This window comes from Ostrea edulis, chromosome 4 (genome assembly GCF_947568905.1).
Source record: "Ostrea edulis chromosome 4, xbOstEdul1.1, whole genome shotgun sequence".
In the NCBI taxonomy this organism is placed as follows: domain Eukaryota; kingdom Metazoa; phylum Mollusca; class Bivalvia; order Ostreida; family Ostreidae; genus Ostrea; species Ostrea edulis.
In genome coordinates, this window is record NC_079167.1 from 5,430,830 (window position 1) to 5,455,037 (window position 24,208).

The following is a 24,208-nucleotide window of genomic DNA, read 5'->3' on the forward strand; positions in this document are numbered from 1 at the left end:
GAAACAGAATGTAAAACTTAAGAACACAATGAACATATGACTCAAGAAGTAGGTATATAAAGGACCCTAGTACATTTTTCAGTTCAATTAGTAGTACAGTGTATTTTGAAAAATCATTTTACAATTTTTTTTTACCTTCTAAGACATTTGATAATGCCTACAATGATGAGGGCTATCATCACTACAGCAGCTACCCCTCCTACAGCTCCTCCAATGATGTAAGGCGAGTCTGATGTTTGTTCTAGGAGAAATCAATGAAATTTTTAATCTCTAAAAGTTTTCTTTTAGTAGATTTATAGGACTTTACTTCGTTATTGATTATATATTAAATTTACCATGTTCAAACAATAAACAACTACATACAAACAAATCAATCAGATAGTGTACCCTCGTGGTTCTTGAAAGAATTTGAAAAACAAGAGGCCCAAAGGCCTTATTGGTCACCTGAATATTACTTTAAAAAGTATAACTAACCCCAAGGGCTATAAAATCTATAAAAAATTCCTGTTCTAAGTAGTTAAATTCTAATATTCAGAAACAATATAAAACAAGATGTGTTCTTAAAACTTAAAAGCCCCCGGAAGTGCCTAAACCAATAAAAGACCTAATAATACATGTAGCATTAACACGATAATGACTAATTTGGGCCCTGTCCTAGATTCAAAACCCAGTTATTGCAAAATTCACAATTTTGGTACCTTTATCCTTTTCTGCTTTTCCTAACTATGCTTTTGTTTTTATACTGTATTGGCAAACTTAAAGAAATCTTTCAAATAATAAAAACAATGATCACTATGATAATTTTGGCCCCACCCTGGAACCAAAACCCCACCCTATTTTTGCATTTTTGTGATTATCTCCCCTTTGAAGGGGATATGACCCTTCATTTGAACAAACATGAATCTCCTTCATCTAAGGGTGATTTGTATCAAATTTAATTCAAATTGGCCCAATGGTTCTGGAGAAGAAGCTATTCCTATATATCAGCATGTAAAACCTTGATCCCCTTATGTGGCCCCATCCTACCCTCGCTGGGCCATGATCTGATATACCAGGAAGCTTTCACTTTAATGTCTAGCTCTTACAGCCAGGTGGTTCTTGAGAAGAAGGTTTTAAAAAGATTTTCCCTATATGTTCACATGTAAAACTTTCACCTCCTATTGATTGTGGCCTGTCCCTGGGATCATTAAATTTACAATTTTGGTGAAGGACTATCTGTTCTTTCTAAATATCTATCTAGTATCAATAGCACTAAAGAAGATGTTATTCAAGTGTTTTACCCATAAACACTATATACCAAGTTTGGCCTCACTCTAGGATGAGCACCACTATCCTGGTAGATGACTTCCTGCTCTACATCATGATGCATTTAGTTTTTCTTACACATGTGTGGTTCTAGAGGAAATTTTATTTTTGAAAATTTGTCAATTTTGGGCAGTTGATGTACGGTGAGTCTGATGTTTGTTCTAGGAGAAATAAATGAAATTTTTAATCTCTAAAAGTTTTCTTTTAGTAGATTTATAGGACTTTACTTCGTTATTGATTATATATTAAATTTACCATGTTCAACAATAAACAACTACATACAAACAAATCAATCAGATAGTGTATCCTCGTGGTTCTTGAGAGAATTTGAAAAACAAGAGGGCCAAAGGCCTTATTGGTCACCTGAGTACTAATAAAACTAGAACTGTCCTTTCGGGACTAATACCTCCATGGGGCACACTATATAATGAATTAAAACAAACTCCCTCAATTGTCTAATCAAATGGTCATCTAGCATATTAATTTTCCTTAATTGAAAATGTTGCTTTAAAAAATCCATGAATCAATCAAATATTAAAATATTTCCGGTAATGCTCAATATATACGCTATACCAATAAATAGGATTTTCAGAAAATTTAATTCTTTAGTATCATTTATTTTAATTTAATACATTGTTTAAAAATTGCTAGAGTATGACCCCCCACCACCACAAAATGGATATGTTGAAAATGAAAATATCCAAACATGAATTTACAATAAATCAAAATGTAAGGTACATAAATGTTATTTTACTTTAATATAAAAATGTATGTAAAAGTTCTGATTAAAACCTTTTAATTTGTTTTTGAAAAATTCTCCACACAAAGAGACACTTTTAAACAAAATAGAAATTAGCTAAACTTTCTAATACTATAAATATTCTAATTTAAGATAAGAAATGCATAACTTCAGTCTAAGAACAATGTATTTACAATGTTTAAATCAAATCTCTGCATAAATTTGTAAGATATACATGTACTCTATTTAGTTTAAACAAGATGTGTTCGTGAAACACAAAAGCCCCCAATAATGGCCAATTCCAAAGATGGCCAAAATAACAAGGACAAATATATTGGTACCAGTAGAAAGATCTTGACACAAGAAATGCTCATGTGCATGGAAAGCTCTAATATTTACCATTTAGAAGCTATGACCAATGTCAAATTTTTTAAAAGTAGGTCAAATGCCAAGGTCAAAAGGTTTAGTACCCACGGAAAGGTCTTGTCACAAGAAATACTCACATGAAATATCAAAGCTCTAGCACCCCCCACCCCCTCAATTCTACGTGCCTGGGAAAAGCAGTTATACCACTTTGTCTATGCAATATTCAAACAACTTCTCAGAGTCCATTTGAAGAATAACTGATACCTGTTCAAGATATATACATACACATTTGATTTAGGAGAATGTAAAGATATAAACACAGGTGCATTTATTGTTACGTTTTCAAATATATCTGCTATATAAAATATACCATCTGAAGTTACACGCCTATTACTTGATGTGTTTTGCTGTACCCAAGAAAATAATATTCCATTCATGCAACATTTGTATCGTTTAGTATCACACTCTATTCAATATATTTTGTAAATACCCACAGCAGGCAGACATATTTAATTTGTATATACTGTAACATTTATATTATATACACATGTAAGCATACCTGTTATATAGTCCTTGGTGTACATGGTATAAGTAATTTTATCCGACTCAATCGACGTTTTTAATCAAAGTGTTTATATTCATGACCAAAAAAATAATTCAAGAGCCATTTTATTTTCCACAATTCATTTGAATAGGAGAACATCGAACAGTGCCTTCGAAAATATGATTGCGTTCTACTCAACAGTTTTTGGCAAATACACGCATTATTTTCCTCACTCTAATTAACACAAGATTCTTCCCAGAATGTCTATGAACACGATAAAGTTTACATGTAAATGCATAATGTATTTTCCATAGCATGCCAGTTTTCAATAGTCTTTGATCTCAATGAGTATTTTTATGTGAAAAGTTAGAATTGTAACTTTTAGTAAAATATTCTATAAGAATCAGGGGACTGTGAATCCTATAATGTTGTTTCGAAAAAGCTACCGTCGGGAGACTGCGTCAGAGTTAACAATGCAATATTGTAATGTTATTTTCTCAATATCAGCAACAAATAAATGGTACATGATATATATGAATGAAACGAGGAAATTATCACCTTTCTACCTGCAAAATATGATCGGCTTTTGAAGCGCGGCCAATTTTGGCCAATAACGTCCCTTGTTCTTTACAACTCTATATAAATGTTCACGATATCAAATGTTGACAGATTCGCACACGAGCAAATCTTCATTTGTATATGCCTGTAAACCGTATGGTTTTGTGCTAATAAATTGAACTTAATATACCAACGTATCAGGCACGTAGAACCAGGGTGCTGACCATTCACTGTTTTGACAATGTTAATTTTTTTTCACATGCATGTTATTTTCACATGTGAAATAAGATTAATTGGCGGACTGGCCCCCATCCCATTCTTTTGGTGGTAGTAATGAATGGTAAAAATGTAATAATGAATGAACTGATGAATGGAGCCCCTTCCCTCCAATTTAAGAGTATGAAGTTTGGGCAAATAAGAAGTTTTTAGGTTCCTTTTCTGCTTGTCAACAACTGTAGAAGACAATTTCTCCGACGACTGTAGATCTGTATACATTTTGAAAAACGATCCGTGTTTGTGTACTATTCTAAATCTTTTCAAAATAATCACTCAGCAATATGAGTTAAATTGTTTTTGAAATTGGCAGCTGCCATGTATAAATTAAGTGGCGGTCGCCACATAAATTAAATGGCAGCTGACAGATAAGATAAGTGGCGGCTGCCAGTTAAATGAATATTAATTCTATACCCTGGCACCTATCAGCTTCCGTACATTCCCCATATTTGGCCATGTTTCAGGCAGTGTTTTATAGAGATACCTAGTCAATATCCACAGTCCATACAGTCCCAAATTTCCTGATTTAAGGAAGGAAGGATGTAGAACAATATGGGCTATGGATACTGGCCTGGATAGCTAAGTGAGTACAGCATCTGACTAGTAATGCAGAGTCCGAGGTTGGATTCAGTCTAGTCATAAATCTTCTCATTTCCTCTTACATTATTGTATAATTACTCCATAATAAATATGATGCAATAATTCTTCTGACAGGGTGGATAATATAAAATTGAAAGGAACAACAAAAACACTTTCTTTTAAGGTATATACCAATTACATTTCAAATATGAAATGATGATATCAAAAGAATTCATATACATGTGCCAACGTCTGAACAAATTCTGACCATATTTTGATGTTTTGAATTCCAAAATTAACCATGTTAATGAAAAAACAAAGAGTGGACTTCTAAAATTTGACATACGTTCACTGCAGTCCACTTTAGCTGTAGAAGCCATATCCATTGTTAAAAATCCCTCTGGACATCTAGAGCAGGCGGTGTTTCCTCTGTCTTTCTTGTAATATCCAATATCGCAAGGCATACACATGTTTTGATGAGTGTTTATGTAGAAACCCTTGTCACAAAACACTGAAATCATGTGTATAATGGTAAATGTTCTTGATCAATAAATATCAATAAATTAATTGGCATTCAATCAAATCACATCATAAACGGGTTTTAAAATTTGTTGAAAGCACATACATTCTATTTGAAAATTCTGTTGATAGAAATTACAAATCATTTAAGAAATTCATATTTACTTTGATTCTTTAACAAAGCTTTAAAATGAGATGACTGAAAATTAGCTTATCATCCCTGCTTCATAGTACTAAGAAAATACTCCACTAACATTCATCACAAATTGTGTACTCCTTATTTGATGTATAGTTGCCAGTACATTCCGAACATTTGCTGATTCCTGCTGTATTTTTGACAAATCCTGTCTGACAGTTAGTACAGTTATCTTGTCCTTCAAAACCAGCGGGACAGAAAACTGAAAGACGTGAAAACATACAAAGTTAATTAGACTCAAACAAGAGGTACTGTGAGCAATGTTCACTAAGAATACCCCTCGCTTACCCCAATCTCCCAAAAGGTGTTGTTAATTGCTAATTCGATGTCCAGTGCACTTGACCTTTGGACCCCAAAATCGATAGGGAACATCTTCATCCCATGGGTAGTCCATATGTATGATATGGTGACTGTAGGTGGAAAGGATAACGCTTTAGAGCGCAGAAACCATATTGCTACTTCGATGTCCAGTGTGCTTGACCTTTGACCTTTTGACCCCAAAATCAATAGGGAACATCTTCATCCCATGGGTAGTCCATATGTATGATATGGTGACGGTAGGTGGAAAGGATAATGCTTTAGAGCCTGGAAACCATTGTGTCTACAGACGGACGGACGGACAAACAGATGGAGAAACCCGATTCCAGTATACCCCCCCCCCCCCCCCCACAACTTGTTGCATGTTGCAGGGGGTATAATAAAAAGCAGGCACATGGGAGTAAATTCTATTAAATGAATCCAAGGCAAGTATGCAACAAACATTTACAAACTGCATACGCCCAACCCTCATATACAAAGATTAAAACAAAGTGAATGGGAGGGAGGGCGGGAAACACGTGAGCACACTGTCGCTCATAGCATAAAAAACGTGGTCTACAGCACTGACCCATAGTTATACAGAAATGTCACATGACCTACAGGGTGTTACAAAAACATCTTGTAAATTAAATGTAGATTAACAAGTCAATCTTTCATTTAATTAGACTCAAATAAAAAGCAGGCGCATGGGAGTAAATTTTATTAAATGAATCCAAGGCAAGTATGCAACAAACATTTACAAACTGCATACGCCCAACCCTCCAAAACTCCCAAATGCCTAAGAAGAACGAGATAACTTTTCACCCAAAATGTTAGCCAATTTCCATGCATTGTAAGGAGGTATCAACGTCAATGTAACGCAAATAAGCGTTAGATTTCCAGTCACCATGTATTTTTTATGTATTCTGCTGGAATACCACAACTGAAAGCAAAAGTAGAACCACCTCTACGAAAGAAGTGACCAGAAAACATTGTCTGATCATAACCGCATGCAGATAACACTTGCTTAAGTGCTGTAACAAATGAAGTGCAAGTAAGACACTCAAAAGACTTATTTTGTTTATAAATAAAAAGAGGCATGTTTGGATGTAATTTGTCCAGTCTATCAAACATATTTTTCAAAGCTGACACTGGACAAAGCACTGAATCCTTGACCATGGGTAAAGGTACACAAAGTTCCCTATCCCTGCATTGGATAGTTTTAGTATGTTTAACACACAAATAGCACCCTCGGGTACAAATTTTACAAAATGGTAACACAAGTGCTTCTTGCAATTGAATTTCTGAAAACTTTGAGGTAACAAAGATGATTTTTGCAAAAATGTAAAAAACGCAACTAACATAGCCGCCCACAAGGCAACATTAAAGTTCACAGAAAAATCTAATACAGATCGAATGAAACGACAACAGAACCTCTGGCGTGATGGGTAATTTCTGTTTAGGGGGAACTCCGATGGCTCTCTTGACACCTTTTAATAATACACGCACACGGTAATTGATTAGTGGATTGTCAAGTCCCACCTCCAGATGCAAAATGCCAATTATGTTCAAGTATTCAGGAATGCTCGAAAACGATAACGACCTTGCAAGGAAGGCGATATATCGACACACATTCGACACGCTCACAGGGACTGGTTCATAATCAAAATACAGGCAGAATCGTAGGTATGATTTTAGGTGGGAGCGATAATTGACCTTCATGGACGCTGCAAATACCGACCGTCTGTATTTCTGAACATCAATATCCAAATGTCTTGCCTGAGAGGAAACAGCATCTGATAAATAAAACGTGCACAACTATAGGACATATAGCTACCTAGGTCGTACCATGGAAACAACAAATAATGTTCGTAAGATAACAATAATTCAGCTGCCAAGATGGCAAATTTTTCATCATGCAGTCTAGATAATGCATCTGGGATAATATTTTCTCACATTATCATCGGTGTGAGATCGACTTTACCCATGTGAGATTTTTCTGTCTCACACTGCTGCGACGTCATTTGATTGTGACGTCATATATTTTCTATGATTTACGTTACACGGTGAAGATTTACGTTACACGGTGAAGTAAAAATATTTGCATTGTTATCTTTAAATTTTAATGTATATAGCTTTCTGGTGGACAACCTTCGTTTTTTTTAGTTTACACTTATAGTGTAAACCATTTTCGGGTATGCTCTTTCTGCCTATTTAAGAAGTTCAAATGAAGATTTTAAAAATTTAGAATTTTCTCAAAGCTCCTAAATTTAGTAAAATGTGAGGAAAATAATCCTTCATTATTTACTTGTGTGGGATAGGGAGATTCCACCTCTGGAACAAGATTCGCTGTCTAGGACTCGACAAATCCTCGTCCTAGAATGCGAATCTTGTCCCCTCGTTGGAATTTCCCTATCCCACACTCGTACTAATGAAGGATTCTATTAATCACGTCCAGTGATGTGACTAACAGAAATATGTATGTTGTATATCGCAAGAATGTAATACAGATCACGAATATACTGCATGCCCAGATCGTTTCTAATGCTACCTTTGTTGATGGAGAACATCGTCATTTGATTGTCCGTATATACAGTAATATGTTTATTTTTCCAATGATGACCCCATTGCTTAACGGCAAGCAACACTGTAAATAACTCCTTCAGGTTAATGTGTACATTATCATACTCTGGGAAGTGAACCAGTCACCCTTAAAGAAAGCAGCTCCTCCGGTCTCACAAGCATCGGACGCAAACGAAAATTCGGGTGACGGAGACTTATTAACGAAAGCTACCGTACCATTGAATAGGTTGCAGTAAGAAGCCATTGGAGTTCCTCTTTAACGGACCGTGTTAATCGCACATGATGTGATAGGCGTTTAAGTGTACACATAAGGTCTATGAGTCTACGTAAGAAGGGGCGGGAGGCATGTAAAAATTTGGCTGCCCAGTTTAATCTCCCGATAATCTGCTGTGACTTTTGTCTTGACTGTCCAGTCGTTTAGCTCTGTTTGAAGAGCATCCAATTTATCTGATGGTATAGACAGAGTAAACTTGACAGAGTTAATTGTCACACCCAAAAACACAATAGACTGTGTGGGAGGGATAACCTTTTTCCAATTTACTGTAAAACCTAAATTGTACAATAACTGAGTAAGACACACAAATGCCTCCATACATCTGTTTTTAGAACTCTCAACAATAAGAAAATCATCTAAGTACACAAAAACTCTATTAAAACCTCTACGTTTCATCATTCTAGTCACACTTTCTGTTATATTTTGAAAAATACTAAGAGCTTTTGCAGCTCCAAAACAAAACCTAGTGTCATACATGTACGTAAATTGTTTACAACCTGAAAACTTCCATTTTAAACCTGTAGCACAAAAATTGGAAGGTGAAATTGGGACTGTGCGATAAACCTGTGACAAGTCTATTTTGGCACAAAAATCACAAACATTAATATGGTTGCATACTTTGTCTAAAGAATCATAAGTTGTTTCGTTAACAACAGCATATGTATTCATAGATTTTCCATATGGGCGTGAAGCATCATGAATTAAACGAATATCTGACGAATTAGGTTTTGGGATACACCCTATAGCACTAACAATACATGGTTTCTGACCAGTTACTACATAATTGCCCTTATTGATTTCTTTCAAAATAGTTTTCTCCGTAGCAATACGATTTGAATGGGAAGAAAAACAACTTTTATGGTTTTCAACTTCTTCAGGTTGCACATTAGTGTTGTCAATAATCTGAAAACCCTGCCGAATACCAGATATTATGAAGTCTTTATGTTTGTCATGTTTCAGTTCCGATTTCCACGATGCGATTTTTTCCGTCAACGGGCTACACACAGTCATCCTGGGGGTCTGCTATCGTCCACCTGAATCCTTCACAATGATCGTGTGGAGATATTCCGGATGATTTTCACGGCATCCATCTATGGCACACAAGTGGCTGTATTTGCAATGGCGCCTTTTACACCCATCTTCGGTTTGGTAATCACGGCACAAATTCTGTCCCCTTGAATCTTTCGGAATCTGCTTTAGTTTTCCGCTAATGGTTGCGTTTGAATTAGCATTCCGCAGATTTGGACGGAGGTAGAAGTTCACAGAATGGAAATCTGGTGTTCCCCAACGAAAGTTCTCTTTCGCCTGCCGTTCCCTGTAACGATGATCATACAGGATGACAGATGGGGTTGTATATATCTGGAAGTAATCCCCCATTTCCTCGGTATACTTCATGTAGTTAATGATGTCTTGCTTGGACACAATATCGTCTCGATCTATGAGTTTTGCTAGTATCCACGTGTTGGCGCCTGTCCACTGCGCAACTGAGATATTCTCGGGGCGCACTTTTGCACCCTGTGACCTCACAAAGACTGAAGATCCGCTCCCAGAAAAAAAATCTTTTTCGTCAAGTTCATTAGGAACAATTTTATTATTTGAAATAAAATCCTTAATGAAAAGTACCTTTTTACCTGCGTTGCCGGTGGTTAACATGTTACCGGTAGTCTTAATATTCGAGTCCTTTTCGAACGCTAATAGATCGTCGAAGCCATAGGCTGAGGATCCCTCGTTACTGATCTCTCAGAGAAGTTGGTTCAATGCCTTATCCTTTTGTAAGTCCTTGGATGTGATTGGATCCGGTACGGATGGGTCCGCGGGCTTGGCATTCAGTTCCTCACTCTCAAGAGCGGCAATTGTAGCTGAAGATAATCCATTTTCACTGGCAAACGTATCAAAATCGAAAGATTCCACCATTTTCCAAACACGTGAGCACACTGTTGCTCATAGCATAAAAAAACGTGGTCTACAGCATTGACCCATAGTTATATGAAAAGGTCACATGACCTACAGGGTATTACAAAAAAATATCATAAATTAAATGTAGATTAACAAGTCAATCTTCCACCACAAATGTAAATTCTATGAAAAATCTAATTTTGTTTTTAATCTATAATAGTGAGCACATTCTGAGCGGTGTGACATACTCTGGCAATCTGTCCGACTTGTGGCTCCTACTGCACTGGTATTTAGATTAGTTCCACAATCAATACAGGATGTTTGGTGGCGATCTGGCTGGTAGGTTCCAAAGTCACAAGGGAGACAATCCATGTCACTGATGTATGACCCAGGGCTACAGTCCACTATACAAACACAATAAAACATATCAGTTGTAATTCACATCACAAAATAATGCACTATACATTCATTGCATTCAGTTAAAGATGTGATAAATGCAATACATACACAGAGTACAGTTATCTGCAGATATCATTCCAGGACCAGTGGTGGTCATGTTGACTGGGCAGGCAACACAGCTCTCAAACTTCATGGTGAAATTTCCATTGTTCCATGTTCCTTTTGGACATAGCTCACAGGCATTTGATGTTGCATTATGAAAATTTCCTTCTGAGCACATAGCTGTGAAGTTAAATTTAAGTTGTCATTCATATTATTAGTGTAAAAACTTTTTAACAAGTATAGAAAAAGACCCCATCTGTTCAATCTTAAATATATCTATTAAAATATTTATCTCTTGATTTCATTAAGTTTGTCCAGTGTGTAGTAAAATCAATAAGATAACTTACGAAGACAATCCGATGAGCTGTTGGACATTTTCTGCTTTGTGCCTTTGGATGCTTCACACATCACACACTTGTCTGTTGATGTTGGTTTATCTATTTTCTGGTACTGATCCAATTCACAATCAACACAAGCACCAAACTGATCTAATTCTTGACCACTGCTACATATACCTGACAGTAGCAAAATACAGCAGATTGAGACTCTTAAAGGACTCATCTCGTGTTTTCAAAGTATACAGAATTGTATGCATTTTGTCTTCCTTATGCTTATAGAAATTAATTGTAATAGTTCGTTCGCTGAAGTATTGCGATAATTAGCCACAATACGGACTTAAATCTAATCCCCGATTTCAAAAAGCCTAGTTAATTAGATAGGTAGTCACATGGTACAGTGACGTCATATGCGACATTCGTTGATCAACTTGTTGTAAAAGTAGTGTTAGATATTTTTAAGAACTCGGGTTTTAGAGGCCTAATTTATTTACCATGGATAACATTTATTTCAATGTTGACAAATTATCTGAGTCTTATATCTTTTAGCCACCAATGCATACAAATAGCGACCCAAATGTAGCGAGGAAACCGACTAGGACATCTGCATTTGCGAGTAAATGATGTTTACATGGGATCGCTGTCTAAACACTATTTGATAATGCCATTTCTTTAAACAACTGTAATTAGCGTTGTTGCTTTTCTAAAATAAACTGTGCAATTATTATTAAATTTATTTTTGGATAAGTTAGATTGGCCTAAATTATATACGATTACGCATCATTGACAACTAGGCCTACTGTCACGGGTGCATTTCGAAATAAATAAAAATGATCAAATTTATAGTAAAAATCACAATACTTTTAAATTATTCTATTCAAGCAATTTTAATAATCATTATTTTTTTAATCTACATGTTGTTACTTAGGAAGTGGGAGCGCGGTGTGTTGTTGTTTCATGTACGTACGCGTTCCTTAAAAAAATGAGTTTTAATTATAATTCAATTCAAAGTTGGAAAATATCATATTTTATTATTTATAATTGAAAGTTCAATTATCTGTTATCTTTAGATTTCTTTTTTAAAACTACCAGTTGGTAGAATCTCCGATCACAAGTTCTGCCTACATGTTGTTACAAAGTGAAGGTCAGTTGGTGCGAGTGTGTATTGAATTTGAGAGCAGAACGGAAAGCATATGCCGTAGCCCTATATGTAACAGTACGTAGCTTTGATAGAACCATTTTCTCGCAGTTTATCTACGTCTTTGTCCAAGTGCTTGTTGAAAAAGTTCAGGGACAAATTCTACTGTTTTTTTTATGGCAAAGTCGTTGTGCCGACAAAAAATATTCACGTCTTGTCCCTCATTCTCCTTCGAGAATTGAAAAAAACAAACAGTCCAAATCCTCTCTACTGACAACAAGTACACCCTTAAACGGCACGAAACACCCCAGTGCAGTGTTACAATGTATTAACTAGCCGTTAATGTGATAATTGTTTTTTTGTCAATTAAATCTGATCTGTTTATGAAATGGCTAACAACTGTTTACAAATCTTCTCGCTCGAGGTCGCATATGACGTCACAGATAATGGCGCATAAAATATCGAAGAAAATATGCATATCGCAAGAATTGAATTTCATCGCTTTCAAACTCGAAAACTACACAAACTGTTTCATTTAAAACATATGTTAAGTAGTTTTAGGAATGAAATGAATTAATTTTGCTGAAAAAATTAAAAAGTTCAGAAACATGCGATGTGTCCTTTAACTCGCTGGGATGTTCAAAATCACAGACCAGCATGTACATACACTCAATTTTGATTGGATTATACTTAAAATATTAAATTCTCTCTTCTTAAACATCTTTTACTCATTTATAAATGAGGAAAATAAAACGATATTCACATCATAGGTATATATATATATATAAATGCCTATAAATAATATAATCAAAAATGTTGAAACACTCGCATGCCAGTAAATGTACATGCTTTGGGTTTTTTTTAACTTGCTATTTTCGAACTCGCGACCCTTTAACTTTTTGTGTGCGATTGTTATCTTTGTTTTTGAAACATATAAACAAACTATATAAATTTCAATCTATTTCCTTGATTTATAGATCATTTGTATATACAATAAGTATCTATGGTACAATTTAATTGGAATTACAAACAAAAGGGCACCACTTGCAATATGGAGGAATGCTTGAGGAACAACTGTAATGATCCCCATTACAATTAGTGCCAGTTTTTATGTGTTACACATGCCTGTATTTACAAAAAGAAAATTCATCACAATTAGAATTTTGTAGCAGCAGTAATTCTGAACTCACTGATAGAACAGTTATCACTGCTGGTGGCTTTCATTCCTTCTGTTGTGTTGCCAGGAGGACACTGCATACATGTACTGAACACATTCATATTGTCCTTATAATATCCTCTTTCACATGGCTGACAAGTCTCATTAGCTGCATCCAAGATGTCATATCCCTTTGGACAATGAACTAAAAGCAGATAATTGCATAAGAAACAATTAAACTGCATTAATTGCATAATTTATTTGTTTTTCAGCTGATGAGACAATGATCCACAATACAAGAAAAATGATCGCTTTACCCTTTCTGATTGTTTATGATGTTCCGTAATCGTAAGACATATAGTTTTGGTATTCTATTTTTAAACATATCATCATGCAATCCCTCGAAGTACAAAATAAAGGATGATCACTATCTCGATCCATACTGTTTGGTTATTTTGATCATAAATATTGAGATTGGCTTAATAGGTTGATGTAAATATTTCAAAATTTATCTAAATCTGTCACATGTATATAACCAATAATCCATCCATTTACTGATTATAATCATAAATCAACTGTACATAATAATGCTTATTTTGAAAGTTTTTTAAACAAAGAGGACAAATAATCAAATCATGGTCAACATGGTTACCAAATTTTTCAATGTCAATTTTGAAGTTAATCATTATGAAGTATACACATAAAAACAAGAGACCCATAGGTCACATAACTCATCCAAGCATATACGAACTGCTTCTTGAAACAAATGCGCCTCACGTTTGCGGTGTTTTGCAAAGTCATTTTTCTATATATTTTTTTCTTATAATATTGGAAATTATTTCTGACTCTATGTGAAAAGGAATTTTAAGTACACTTAATTGGGAAAAAAATTGTTAATAGGAAAAATATTAGTGATTCTTTAATTGTGAATAGGTCCGGTAACCAGACTAAAAAATAAACCAGGAAAATCCCTGATAGTACAGAAACAATGAAATAATTTTCCAAGCTTTGTTAAATACTATAAAGATTTCACATACATTTACAATCTGTGATGTTGTTTTTTCCAACAGACTCTGTTGTATAGTTTGTTTTGCATTGTTGACAGCTATCTTGGAGATCCATTGACTGATATTCTCCAACAGGGCATGGAACACATACGTTTGATGAATTACGATATGCTCCATTGTAACAGATTGCTAAAATACAAAATAAAATAATGATATTTTATACATGTGTTGATAATTTCTTTATTCATATTTCAAATGAAAGGAAGTTTTGAAATGAAATATATAACTTGGAAAAACAAAGTTAAAATTTTACCACCCTTACACTTGTATCCTGTAACCAGTTGATTGAAAAACTGATTCCAGACTCTTGAAAACTAGAACTCTCAAAATGTTATTGAAGTCTCATAAAATTTACCATATTTACTCTCCTTTTATCTAACATTTTGTAAGCATTACATACTGATATCACATTGTGATGAACTTGCAGCACCCCCCTCCTTAGCAGTCGTCTTTCCTGCTGGACAAAGAGTGCAAACATCCTCCAGAAAACTGCGAAAGTATCCACGCTGACAGGGCACACAATTTCCATCTGGTTTCAGCTCTGTTCCCTCTTTGCAATCATCTAAACATTATTTAATCATTTTTAATGTCATTTTCCAGTTATCTTTTTAGTATTTAGATTACCTAGTAAGACTTGTATAATCTGGATTTGTTTAGTACCAAATAAAAAGAAAACCCCCACAAATGCGATAAGACAAGACCTGAAACGCGGAGCATCTCTTGATATTAAGACTTCACAGTTTAATGTAAAAATATGTGAATGATTTGCCAACATTCAGATCAGAAGTTGTACTGTACTGGTTAGAAATAATAATCTGCAGGCTAGTAGTTTTACATGATCAATGATGGTCAGTGTAGTCAACTTTGTATATCATCATCTTTCCTTGCTGATTAGTTATTTTATCTCCCATACTTTATTTTATTAGCCTTAAATTCATTGAGTAATTTGTGTAATGATTCTATGGATAGTTCTCTACTTCCTGATATATAAAAAAAGTTTGAAGGAAAGTCCTCTTTTATATCAATGTATGTACCATACAACACCTGTACAAATTAACTCAGAAAGCCATCAATAATTAGCCAAAAAAAGGTAAAATATACATTTTTTTTTTTTATGATTTCTTTAAAATATCTATGTTTAAAGGGACAGGTTTACATTTTTTGAAAAAAAATATTTTTAATTTTTGATATAACAATATTTAATGTTGACAGCCAAAATTTTGACCTTCTGAATGCAAGGATAAGAGTAATATCTTAGCCTTAATTCAGTGTTATATAAACAAAGGCTAAAGTCTTTTTATGTTTACATCCCGTGGGGATATGGATTAGAATAGGTCTTCAGTACCCCCTGTCTTGTTGTAAGAGGCGACTAAATGGGGCGGTCCTTCGGATGAGACCGCAAAAACAGAGGTCCCGTGTCACAGCAGGTATGGCACAATAAAGATCCGTCCCTGCTCAATAGCCTTAATCGCCAAGCATAGGCCTAAATTTTGCAGCCCTTCACCAGAAGTCTCCATATGAGTGAATTATTTTCAAGAGGGACGTCAAACAATATTCAATCATATCAAATCTTTTTATGTTTACAAACAATAAACCAGTGAAATACTAATATTGCAATTGAAATCATCTTAATTTTGCGCAGTCACAAATTAAACTTTAAGATGTCACATTACAAAACAAATAATAAACTCTCTAAAATGAGTTTCTGTGATAATATATAATCTAATTTTTTTGGTAAAACCTTTTAAACAATTAGACAGTAGATTTTGATCATTAAAAGTAAAAATCAAAATTTGGGAGAAAATCATGTATCAGTCCCTTTAACATCACAAGCCTAAGCATGTATATACCTGTATCAAACATTTTTTTTTTGCGATTATGAGATCCTTTAATAACAGTATATAAACCAGCTTCCCTGAAGAACTTCCAGACTAAAGTAGGTTTAGATCTTCAAAAGTAATAACACAAGTTCACATGCATTTCTGATGCTAAAATCATCATAACACATGTATATTACATATTATACGCTTTATTCTATATATCATGTCAAAAGAATTAAATTTTTGTCTTTGTAAATACATATACTAATGTTACGTGGACATCACAAAGTTCAATCACATTGAGAGAAATCTCAAGCAAGTACTTAGTAAAAGGAAAACACCGTAACACTGTGAGGAGCTATTGGAGCCTGTACTCACCGTGACACTGTGAGGAGATATTGGAGCCTGTACTCACCGTAACACTGTGAGGAGATATTGGAGCCTGTACTCACCGTAACACTGTGAGGAGCTATTGGAGCCTGTTCCACTGTGAGGAGTTATTGGAGCCTGTACTCACTGTAACACTGTGAGGAGTTATTGGAGCCTGTACTCACTGTAACACTGTGAGGAGATATTGGAGCCTGTACTCACTGTAACACTGTGAGGAGTTATTGGAGCCTGTACTCACTGTAACACTGTGAGGAGATATTGGAGCCTGTACTCACCGTAACACTGTGAGGAGTTATTGGAGCCTGTACTCACCGTAACACTGTGAGGAGCTATTGGAGCCTGTACTCACTGTAACACTGTGAGGAGTTATTGGAGCCTGTACTCACTGTAACACTGTGAGGAGCTATTGGAGCCTGTACTCACTGTAACACTGTGAGGAGTTATTGGAACCTGTACTCACTGTAACACTGTGAGGAGTTATTGGAGCCTGTACTCACTATAACACTGTGAGGAGCTATTGGAGCCTGTACTCACTATAACACTGTGAGGAGCTATTGGAGCCTGTACTCACTGTAACACTGTGAGGAGTTATTGGAACCTGTACTCACTGTAACACTGTGAGGAGTTATTGGAGCCTCTACTCACCGTAACACTGTGAGGAGCTATTGGAGCCTGTTCCACTGTGAGGAGATATTGGAGCCTGTACTCACTGTAACACTGGGAGGAGCTATTGGAGCCTGTACTCACCATAACACTGTGAGGAACTATTGGAGCTTGTACTCACCGTAACACTGTGAGGAGTTATTGGAGCCTGTACTCACCGTAACACTGTGAGGAGCTATTGGAGCCTGTACTCACTGTAACACTGTGGGGAGCTGTTGGAGCCTGTACTCACTGTAACACTGTGAGGAGCTATTGGAGCCTGTACTCACTGTAACACTGTGAGGAGCTATTGGAGCCTGTTCCACTGTGAGGAGTTATTGGAGCCTGTACTCACTGTAACACTGTGAGGAGCTATTAGAGCCTGTTTTACTCAACGTAACACTGTGAGGAGCTATTGGAGCCTGTACTCACCGTAACACTGTGAGGAGCTATTGGAGCCTGTTCCACTTGTCTTTTTGCCCAGAGGACATGGCAGGCAGTAGTCCTGTCCAGTCATGTGTTGATAAAAGTGTTTCTGACAGAGTGCACATTGTGACAAAGTGCTATCCCAAAACTGTCCCACTCGGCAATCATCTAAACAAACAAGAAGCCCATGGGCAATATTGCTCACCGGAGCCATCTTGGCCCTTCCATCATTCAAGGTCAAAACCAAAGTATAATAAGGTATTGCCATAAAGAATCAATATCAAAATATGAAAGCCAAACCTTAAATAGTTCAGGAGATATAAATAGGTCAGGTTTTTCTTAAAGTAGGTCAAACTCCAAGGTCAAAATATCGAACACCGTTGTGTCACAATGTCTTGCCATAAAAAATCTCTATACAAAATATGAAAGCCCTACCAAAAAGCAGGGCAAACTCAGAGTTCAAGGTCACAAGGACAAAGGACATGATATAAAATGAAAAGTCTTGCCATACAAAATTTATATGCAAAATATGAAAGAACTACCTTTGATAGTTCAGGACATATTGAATAGGTATGATTTTCATTAAAAGTAGGTCAACCTTCCAGTACAAGGTCACGACATCATACACTAATGGATCACATCAAAGGTCCTCACGTAAGCAACGTATATACAAAATATGAAAGTCCTTGCTTAAATCAAGAAATATCTTTAAAAATATTTCCCATCTACATCAGCATACAAAACTTTGATCCCCTATTGTGGCCCCACCGTAACCCTGGGGGCTATGGTTTTTAATTAAGGTAGCTCACTACACTAAAGCTTATACTCTTTATGACACTACGTCACACGATGACGATTTAAATGTTTTGTGAAATTATTTGTATCGATTGAATCGTTTGTGTATTATAGTAGCCCAGTGGTTAAAGCATTGGGCTGGTGAACCGTAGATCTCAAGTTCAAATCCGCCAGAGTCTTTTGTTGATATGTGTCAAAACAATTTTTTTGAAATTCATGTTTTTATCCAAATTTGCATATTTTCTGCCTTTTTTGGAATATATACTTATAAATCATATTTTTTATGATTAAATCGATTCGTACTAATTTGAGAAACTATTTTAGGGTGTAGTGATCCACCTTAAATCTGCACTTTGTCAGGAAGCTTTCATGTAAATTTAAACTTTTATGGCCCAGTGGTTCTTGAGAAGATTTTTAAATATTACAACCCTATTTTTGTGATTTTCTACCCTTTGGAGGGGGCATGGCCCTTTATTTGGACAATCATGAATCCCCTTCACCTAGCAATATTTTCTGCAAAGTTTTGTTAAAATTGGCATGCTGGTTCTGGAGAAGATTTTTTAAAAATTTGTCAGTGTATTTTTGCTATTTCACTATAATCTACCCTTGGAGATACTCCCTTCACCTAAGGACGCTTTTTGCCAAGTTTGGTTGATATTGGCCCATTGGTTCCGGAGAAAAAGTATCAAATAGGAAAAGTTTACAGATAGAGACAGGGGGATAGACAGATGACAGACAATGGGTGATCAGAAAAGCTCACTTGAGCTTTCAGTTCATGTTATAGCTAAAGACAAGAAATGCTTGTAAAACATATGTGATAGTTGGACTTTTTGTTTTATTATTTTACATTATACTTTGATTTAATTCAGATTCTCATTCATTCATTCATGCTTGCATTCATTCATGCGCAGAACTACTAACTTTAGTGTTTTGAGTGTAAGTGTTTAAATAAACCTAAACACCCCTATTTCTTATAATGGTTAAGTCCAGGTCCCAGGTATTGAATAGCCTAGGTGAGAGAATGTACATTTTAGTAGGTAATAGACTGGGTTTAAATTTCTATTGGCTGGTTATTTGTATTTTGGCCAATGGTAGACTCTGGCGGGAATTTCAGGGTGCTTTCAGGTATTTTTTCAAAGTGAGTTGATAGACCAGTAGAAGAATATTTTGTCTTACATAGGTGTGACTACTACATTTCATAAATCTAAAAGTACTTGGATTGTTTACCTGTCAATATATAAAGCCCAGTTTTGATCCAACACTGTATAGGGGCTATCTCGGTTCCATAAACCGGTATGTAATGTACATATGATTGACCTAACCTAATTACTATATTTTAATCACAGAAATAGTGTAAATAATAAATTAATGACCTAAGCATTAATTTCTATTAATTGAATGTTCTGTGTATTTGTTATTGTTGAAATATGATGTCTTAGTATTGTCTATGTGTTGTTTGTATGTTTATATGTTGTCATTGTTTTAGGGTCATCTCATCTCATCTCGTCTATGTTTTATCCCGTATGATTGATGAATAAATGAACTCACTACCCTACAACCATCTTGTGAAATTTATATCCAAGAATGGTTACACATATATGCCCCCATGGTGAAAAATTGAAAAGGGTTACTATACACAGGCATCATTTAATTGATAGTAGTAGTGCCTAAACAATATCTTCCTAAGCCAGAGTGGACTGATCATTGGCCTTTAACCATGTGACCTAACAATCAATAGGGGTCATCTACTCCTTATATGATACAGTGTACCAAGTATTGTGTCAATTAAGCAAGTGGTTTTTAAAATATAGGAGACAATATATTAGTATGTGAACCCAAAATTAATAGGGGTCATCTACTCTTATGATGTACCAGTGTACCAAGTGGCAAAGGGTTCTCAAGATAATGAGCAAAGAATATCTTCTTATGTCAAGAGTGGGTTAACCCTTGTCCTTTTGACTTGAAAACAATAGAAGTCCTCTTGTACTCATAACCAACCCACATGAATATCATTATGATCAAGTGAACGGTTCTCTAGATATTGAGTGGACATGTGGTCTAATGACAGAGTGACTGACAGGTGCAAAGCAATGTGCCCCTCTTCTTTGAAGGAGGGGATAATAAGAAGCATGTACACTTGAGAAAACTAGTTTATTCTTCACATATTATATTATTAGGTATAAACCTTACAATTTGCTTAAGTTTACCCCCTCTTCAAATATATATATATATATCATTACACTCACATATCATTCATATTTTTTTTAAGACTGATAGAAAAGTTTTCTATATCATACTTTGTAATGTTTTGTGAAATCCCTGGTCAACTACTTCTAATAATTAGTTTACATTCACTTTGTTCAACTTAGTTATTTTATGCAATTTTTTACTTCATCATTTATTTACGGTGGACAATTACAGTGTTAATGATCTTTTCACATCTATATCAGGTCAAACTATAGCTGTGCTAAATAAAGGCAAGATGGTTGCTTCATTGTGAAATCAAGTGGACCAAGATAGTTGTGATTATCAAAGTTTTCTTTCAGAATTTATACAAAATACTATCTAAATGGTACTATTCATCAGTTAATTTGCAAAATTGATGAACTAATGTATACAAAATGACAATCATGTCCATTTCACAAGACGATTTTGAATGGCATGGGCAAGAGCTCTTTGTCACATACAAACTTACCCACACAATCTGCACTATCATAGTAACCAACTCCTAGAGTAGTTTTCCCAGATCCACAGGGTGTACATGTAGTTAATCCATCTGCATTTCCGTAAGTTGCCAAGGGACAATACTCACAGTTTTGACTTGTGCTATTGTAAAATGTTCCTTTACTGCACTCCACTACATACAAAATAAATAAATAAAAAAATTGAACAAACTTGAATCCCCTTAACCCATGGATTATGTGTATCAAGTTTAACTGAATTTTGCCTGGTGGTTCTGGAGAAGATGAAAATGCGAAAAGTTTACAGAAGACAGAGAGACAGACAACCAATGATCAGGATAGCTCACTTAAGCTTGCAGCTCAGGTGAGCTAAAAATGAGAGAGATAAAATTGCAACACTTAATTCTGTGTTCCCCTTTGGCCAACAATGTGCAAAAGACAGGTAAAGTGTTAGCTGAGTGGAAAAGGGGTATACAAAAGAATTTAATCATGGTCTGCTTTAGTGTCATATAATCTTCTTTTCACATTTTATCCAATTGTAAAATCACTCATTGAAAATATTTAAGTAATTTTAAACAGTTTTATCCTCCTATCACTGACTTATAATATATTGATATCATAACACAACTCAATTCAAAACTCAATCACAGCATATATCTTTAATCTAGTCTAAAATAAAAGGATATCTTATACAATGGATAAAGATAATGCAAATTCATATATCATTTTAAGACATATACATGTATATGCATGTAATCTATATATGAAGCATTTTTAACTGGAACTCTTTTTTAAAACAATTACCGTATTTTGTCGAATATAATACACACTTTTTCGAAAAAAATTTGGTTTCAGAAAGGGGTGCATATTACATAATAGGACTTTTTATGTCACCAGTCCAGCTGTACTGCTAGGGTTTATTTTCAACAAGCCCGCAGAAAAATTTACCAGTCCATCTGGATTTTCCAGAAATAATTAATCATATTTCGTTAATATAACCCCTTAAGGTAAAGAAATACCAAAGAATTTTTTCTCCACACATTTTATTAAGTGAAAGAACAAATCATGCAGAATGTCAGAGACATAAATTTTACATGCAAGCATGCATTGCAAAATATACAGGTAGATCTATACTACAGTATATACATTGTAAACACACACAGTCCTAATGTTTATATCAACAAATCATTATTGTGAATCCACATTTCAAAATCCATCAAACTCCTCCTCCTCCTCACTTTTGAACAATTTATAAAATGTCTCTGAGTATGGAGAAGGGTGTATCGTTATTACTATCATCATCATACATGTATATAATGTTGTAATCATTACAATCCTCAACATCGCTTTCATTTGATGTTTTAGCGTCCTCACTAATGTGCTCAGCCCATAGGATGTCATCATCGGACCCATCCAGAGTGTTGGAAATGCAGCATTTCTTAAATGCCCGGACGATAATCTGTGGATCTAGTTCTTGCCATACTTCACTTATCCACCAGCAGACAGTGTTCAGTTTCAGTTTCCTCATTTGCCATTGATTTGTGTATGTATGGTTATCACTACACATCGAAGGATTCCATTTCTGTCTCAATGAAACTTTCATTGCATTATTAACACCAACATCCAGCAGTTGTAAAACACCTGTCATACCTCAAGGTTTTATTGTATGGAAGCCGATAGGTGCCAGGGTATAGAATTAATATTCATTTAAGTGGTGACCGCCACTTAATCTATGTGGCAGCTGCCACTTTATTTAACTGGCGGCTGCCAGTTATTATCTGGCGGTCACCACTTATTATCTGGCAGCCACCATATAAATTAAGTGGCGGCCACCAGTTAATTTATCTGGCGACCGCCAATTAATCTATGTGGCGCCGCTACTTAATTTTTATGTTGGCCGCCAGTTATTCAACTCCTCTCTCTTTCTCAAAATGAAAGGGTGCAATCCCTGTAATCTCCCTCTGCAATATTTAGTAATTTATATGTGACAGCGCATTGTTGTGGTAATGAATGGTAAAAATGTTTAATGAATGAACTGATGAATTGAATGATGAACGGAGCCACCTCCAATTTAGGAATATGAAGTTAGGGCAAAAGAGACATTTTTAGGTTACCTTTCTACTTACCAACAATTGTAGAAGACAATCTCTCCCCCGACTGTCCCTACACTTTGAAAAATGATGCTACCGTGTTTGCATACTATTCTAAATCTTTCCAAAATAATAACTCAGCAATATGAATGAAATTGCTTTTGAAATTGTAAGTGGCGGACGCAAGATAAATTAAGTGGCATCTACCAGTTAATTCATATGGCGGCCGCCAGATAATATGTGGCGGCCACCAGTTAAATTAAGTGGCGGCCGCCACATAAATTAAGTGGTGGCCGCCAATTAAATGAATATTAATTCTATACCCTGGCACCTAACGGCTTCCGTATTATTTCAAGGTCCGTTTGAAGAATATTTTTTATCACAGTCTTCACTGCTGGAGATCAATGACACAGAAAGGCATCCAACACTAACACACTGCGATCTTTTCCAGCACCCAGACATCGTCCCCACACTTTCTTTATCCTGTCTTCTGTAATATCATCATTGAACCACCGGTTGAGATGAACTTTCACAAATATTCCCTTGGGAAACTGAAGTTTAGGCATAGTTTTTCTTTTAAACAAACATACTGTAGCAGCTTTCCTCCGCCGGCAGTACACGCTAACATTACCGTAAATCGTTTTTTTTTCATTCCCCGTGATTTTGATTGAAACTGTAGAAGTGCCTTTCCAGTTGATGGTAGTGTCGGCTGGGAGATCAAAAGTTAAAGGAGTCTGATCCGCTTTCCCAATCTGTGATAGACTGTACTGATGTTTCTTCCTCATCTTGATCATGAAGCTTTGGAAATTGGAAAGTTTATCCTCATAGTCCTCAGGTAATTTCTGAGAAATGTGTGTTCTACGTCTGATGGATAAATTGTGTCTCTTCAGAAACTGATGCTTTAAAGTCAGTGTCGTGGGTTCTTTCTTTAACAAATTTTCAAGAGATAGGTAGTTAATATTCTATATCCGTGTTGTCTGCAATCTGTATTTTAACCCATTTAAGTAGTTCTATTTCTATTCTATGAAATAATTAAAT

The 24,208-nt window shown here is 35.4% G+C and overlaps 1 protein-coding gene across 2 annotated transcripts in view; it reads right to left on the reverse strand.

Annotated features, from left to right (window-relative positions):
- LOC125668853 (sushi, von Willebrand factor type A, EGF and pentraxin domain-containing protein 1-like) overlaps positions 1 to 24,208 on the reverse strand; it is a 337,072-nt gene that overhangs the window by 2,924 nt on the left and 309,940 nt on the right. For both annotated transcript variants that reach the window (XM_056161741.1, XM_056161742.1), the window contains 11 exons: positions 21,095 to 21,256; positions 17,611 to 17,772; positions 14,727 to 14,888; positions 14,297 to 14,455; positions 13,294 to 13,464; positions 10,978 to 11,145; positions 10,637 to 10,810; positions 10,378 to 10,533; positions 5,138 to 5,281; positions 4,711 to 4,875; positions 136 to 241 (listed from right to left, as the gene is read on the reverse strand). In XM_056161741.1, coding sequence (XP_056017716.1) covers positions 136 to 241; positions 4,711 to 4,875; positions 5,138 to 5,281; positions 10,378 to 10,533; positions 10,637 to 10,810; positions 10,978 to 11,145; positions 13,294 to 13,464; positions 14,297 to 14,455; positions 14,727 to 14,888; positions 17,611 to 17,772; positions 21,095 to 21,256 — 1,729 coding nt within the window. The remainder of the gene's footprint in view (positions 1 to 135; positions 242 to 4,710; positions 4,876 to 5,137; positions 5,282 to 10,377; positions 10,534 to 10,636; positions 10,811 to 10,977; positions 11,146 to 13,293; positions 13,465 to 14,296; positions 14,456 to 14,726; positions 14,889 to 17,610; positions 17,773 to 21,094; positions 21,257 to 24,208) is intronic.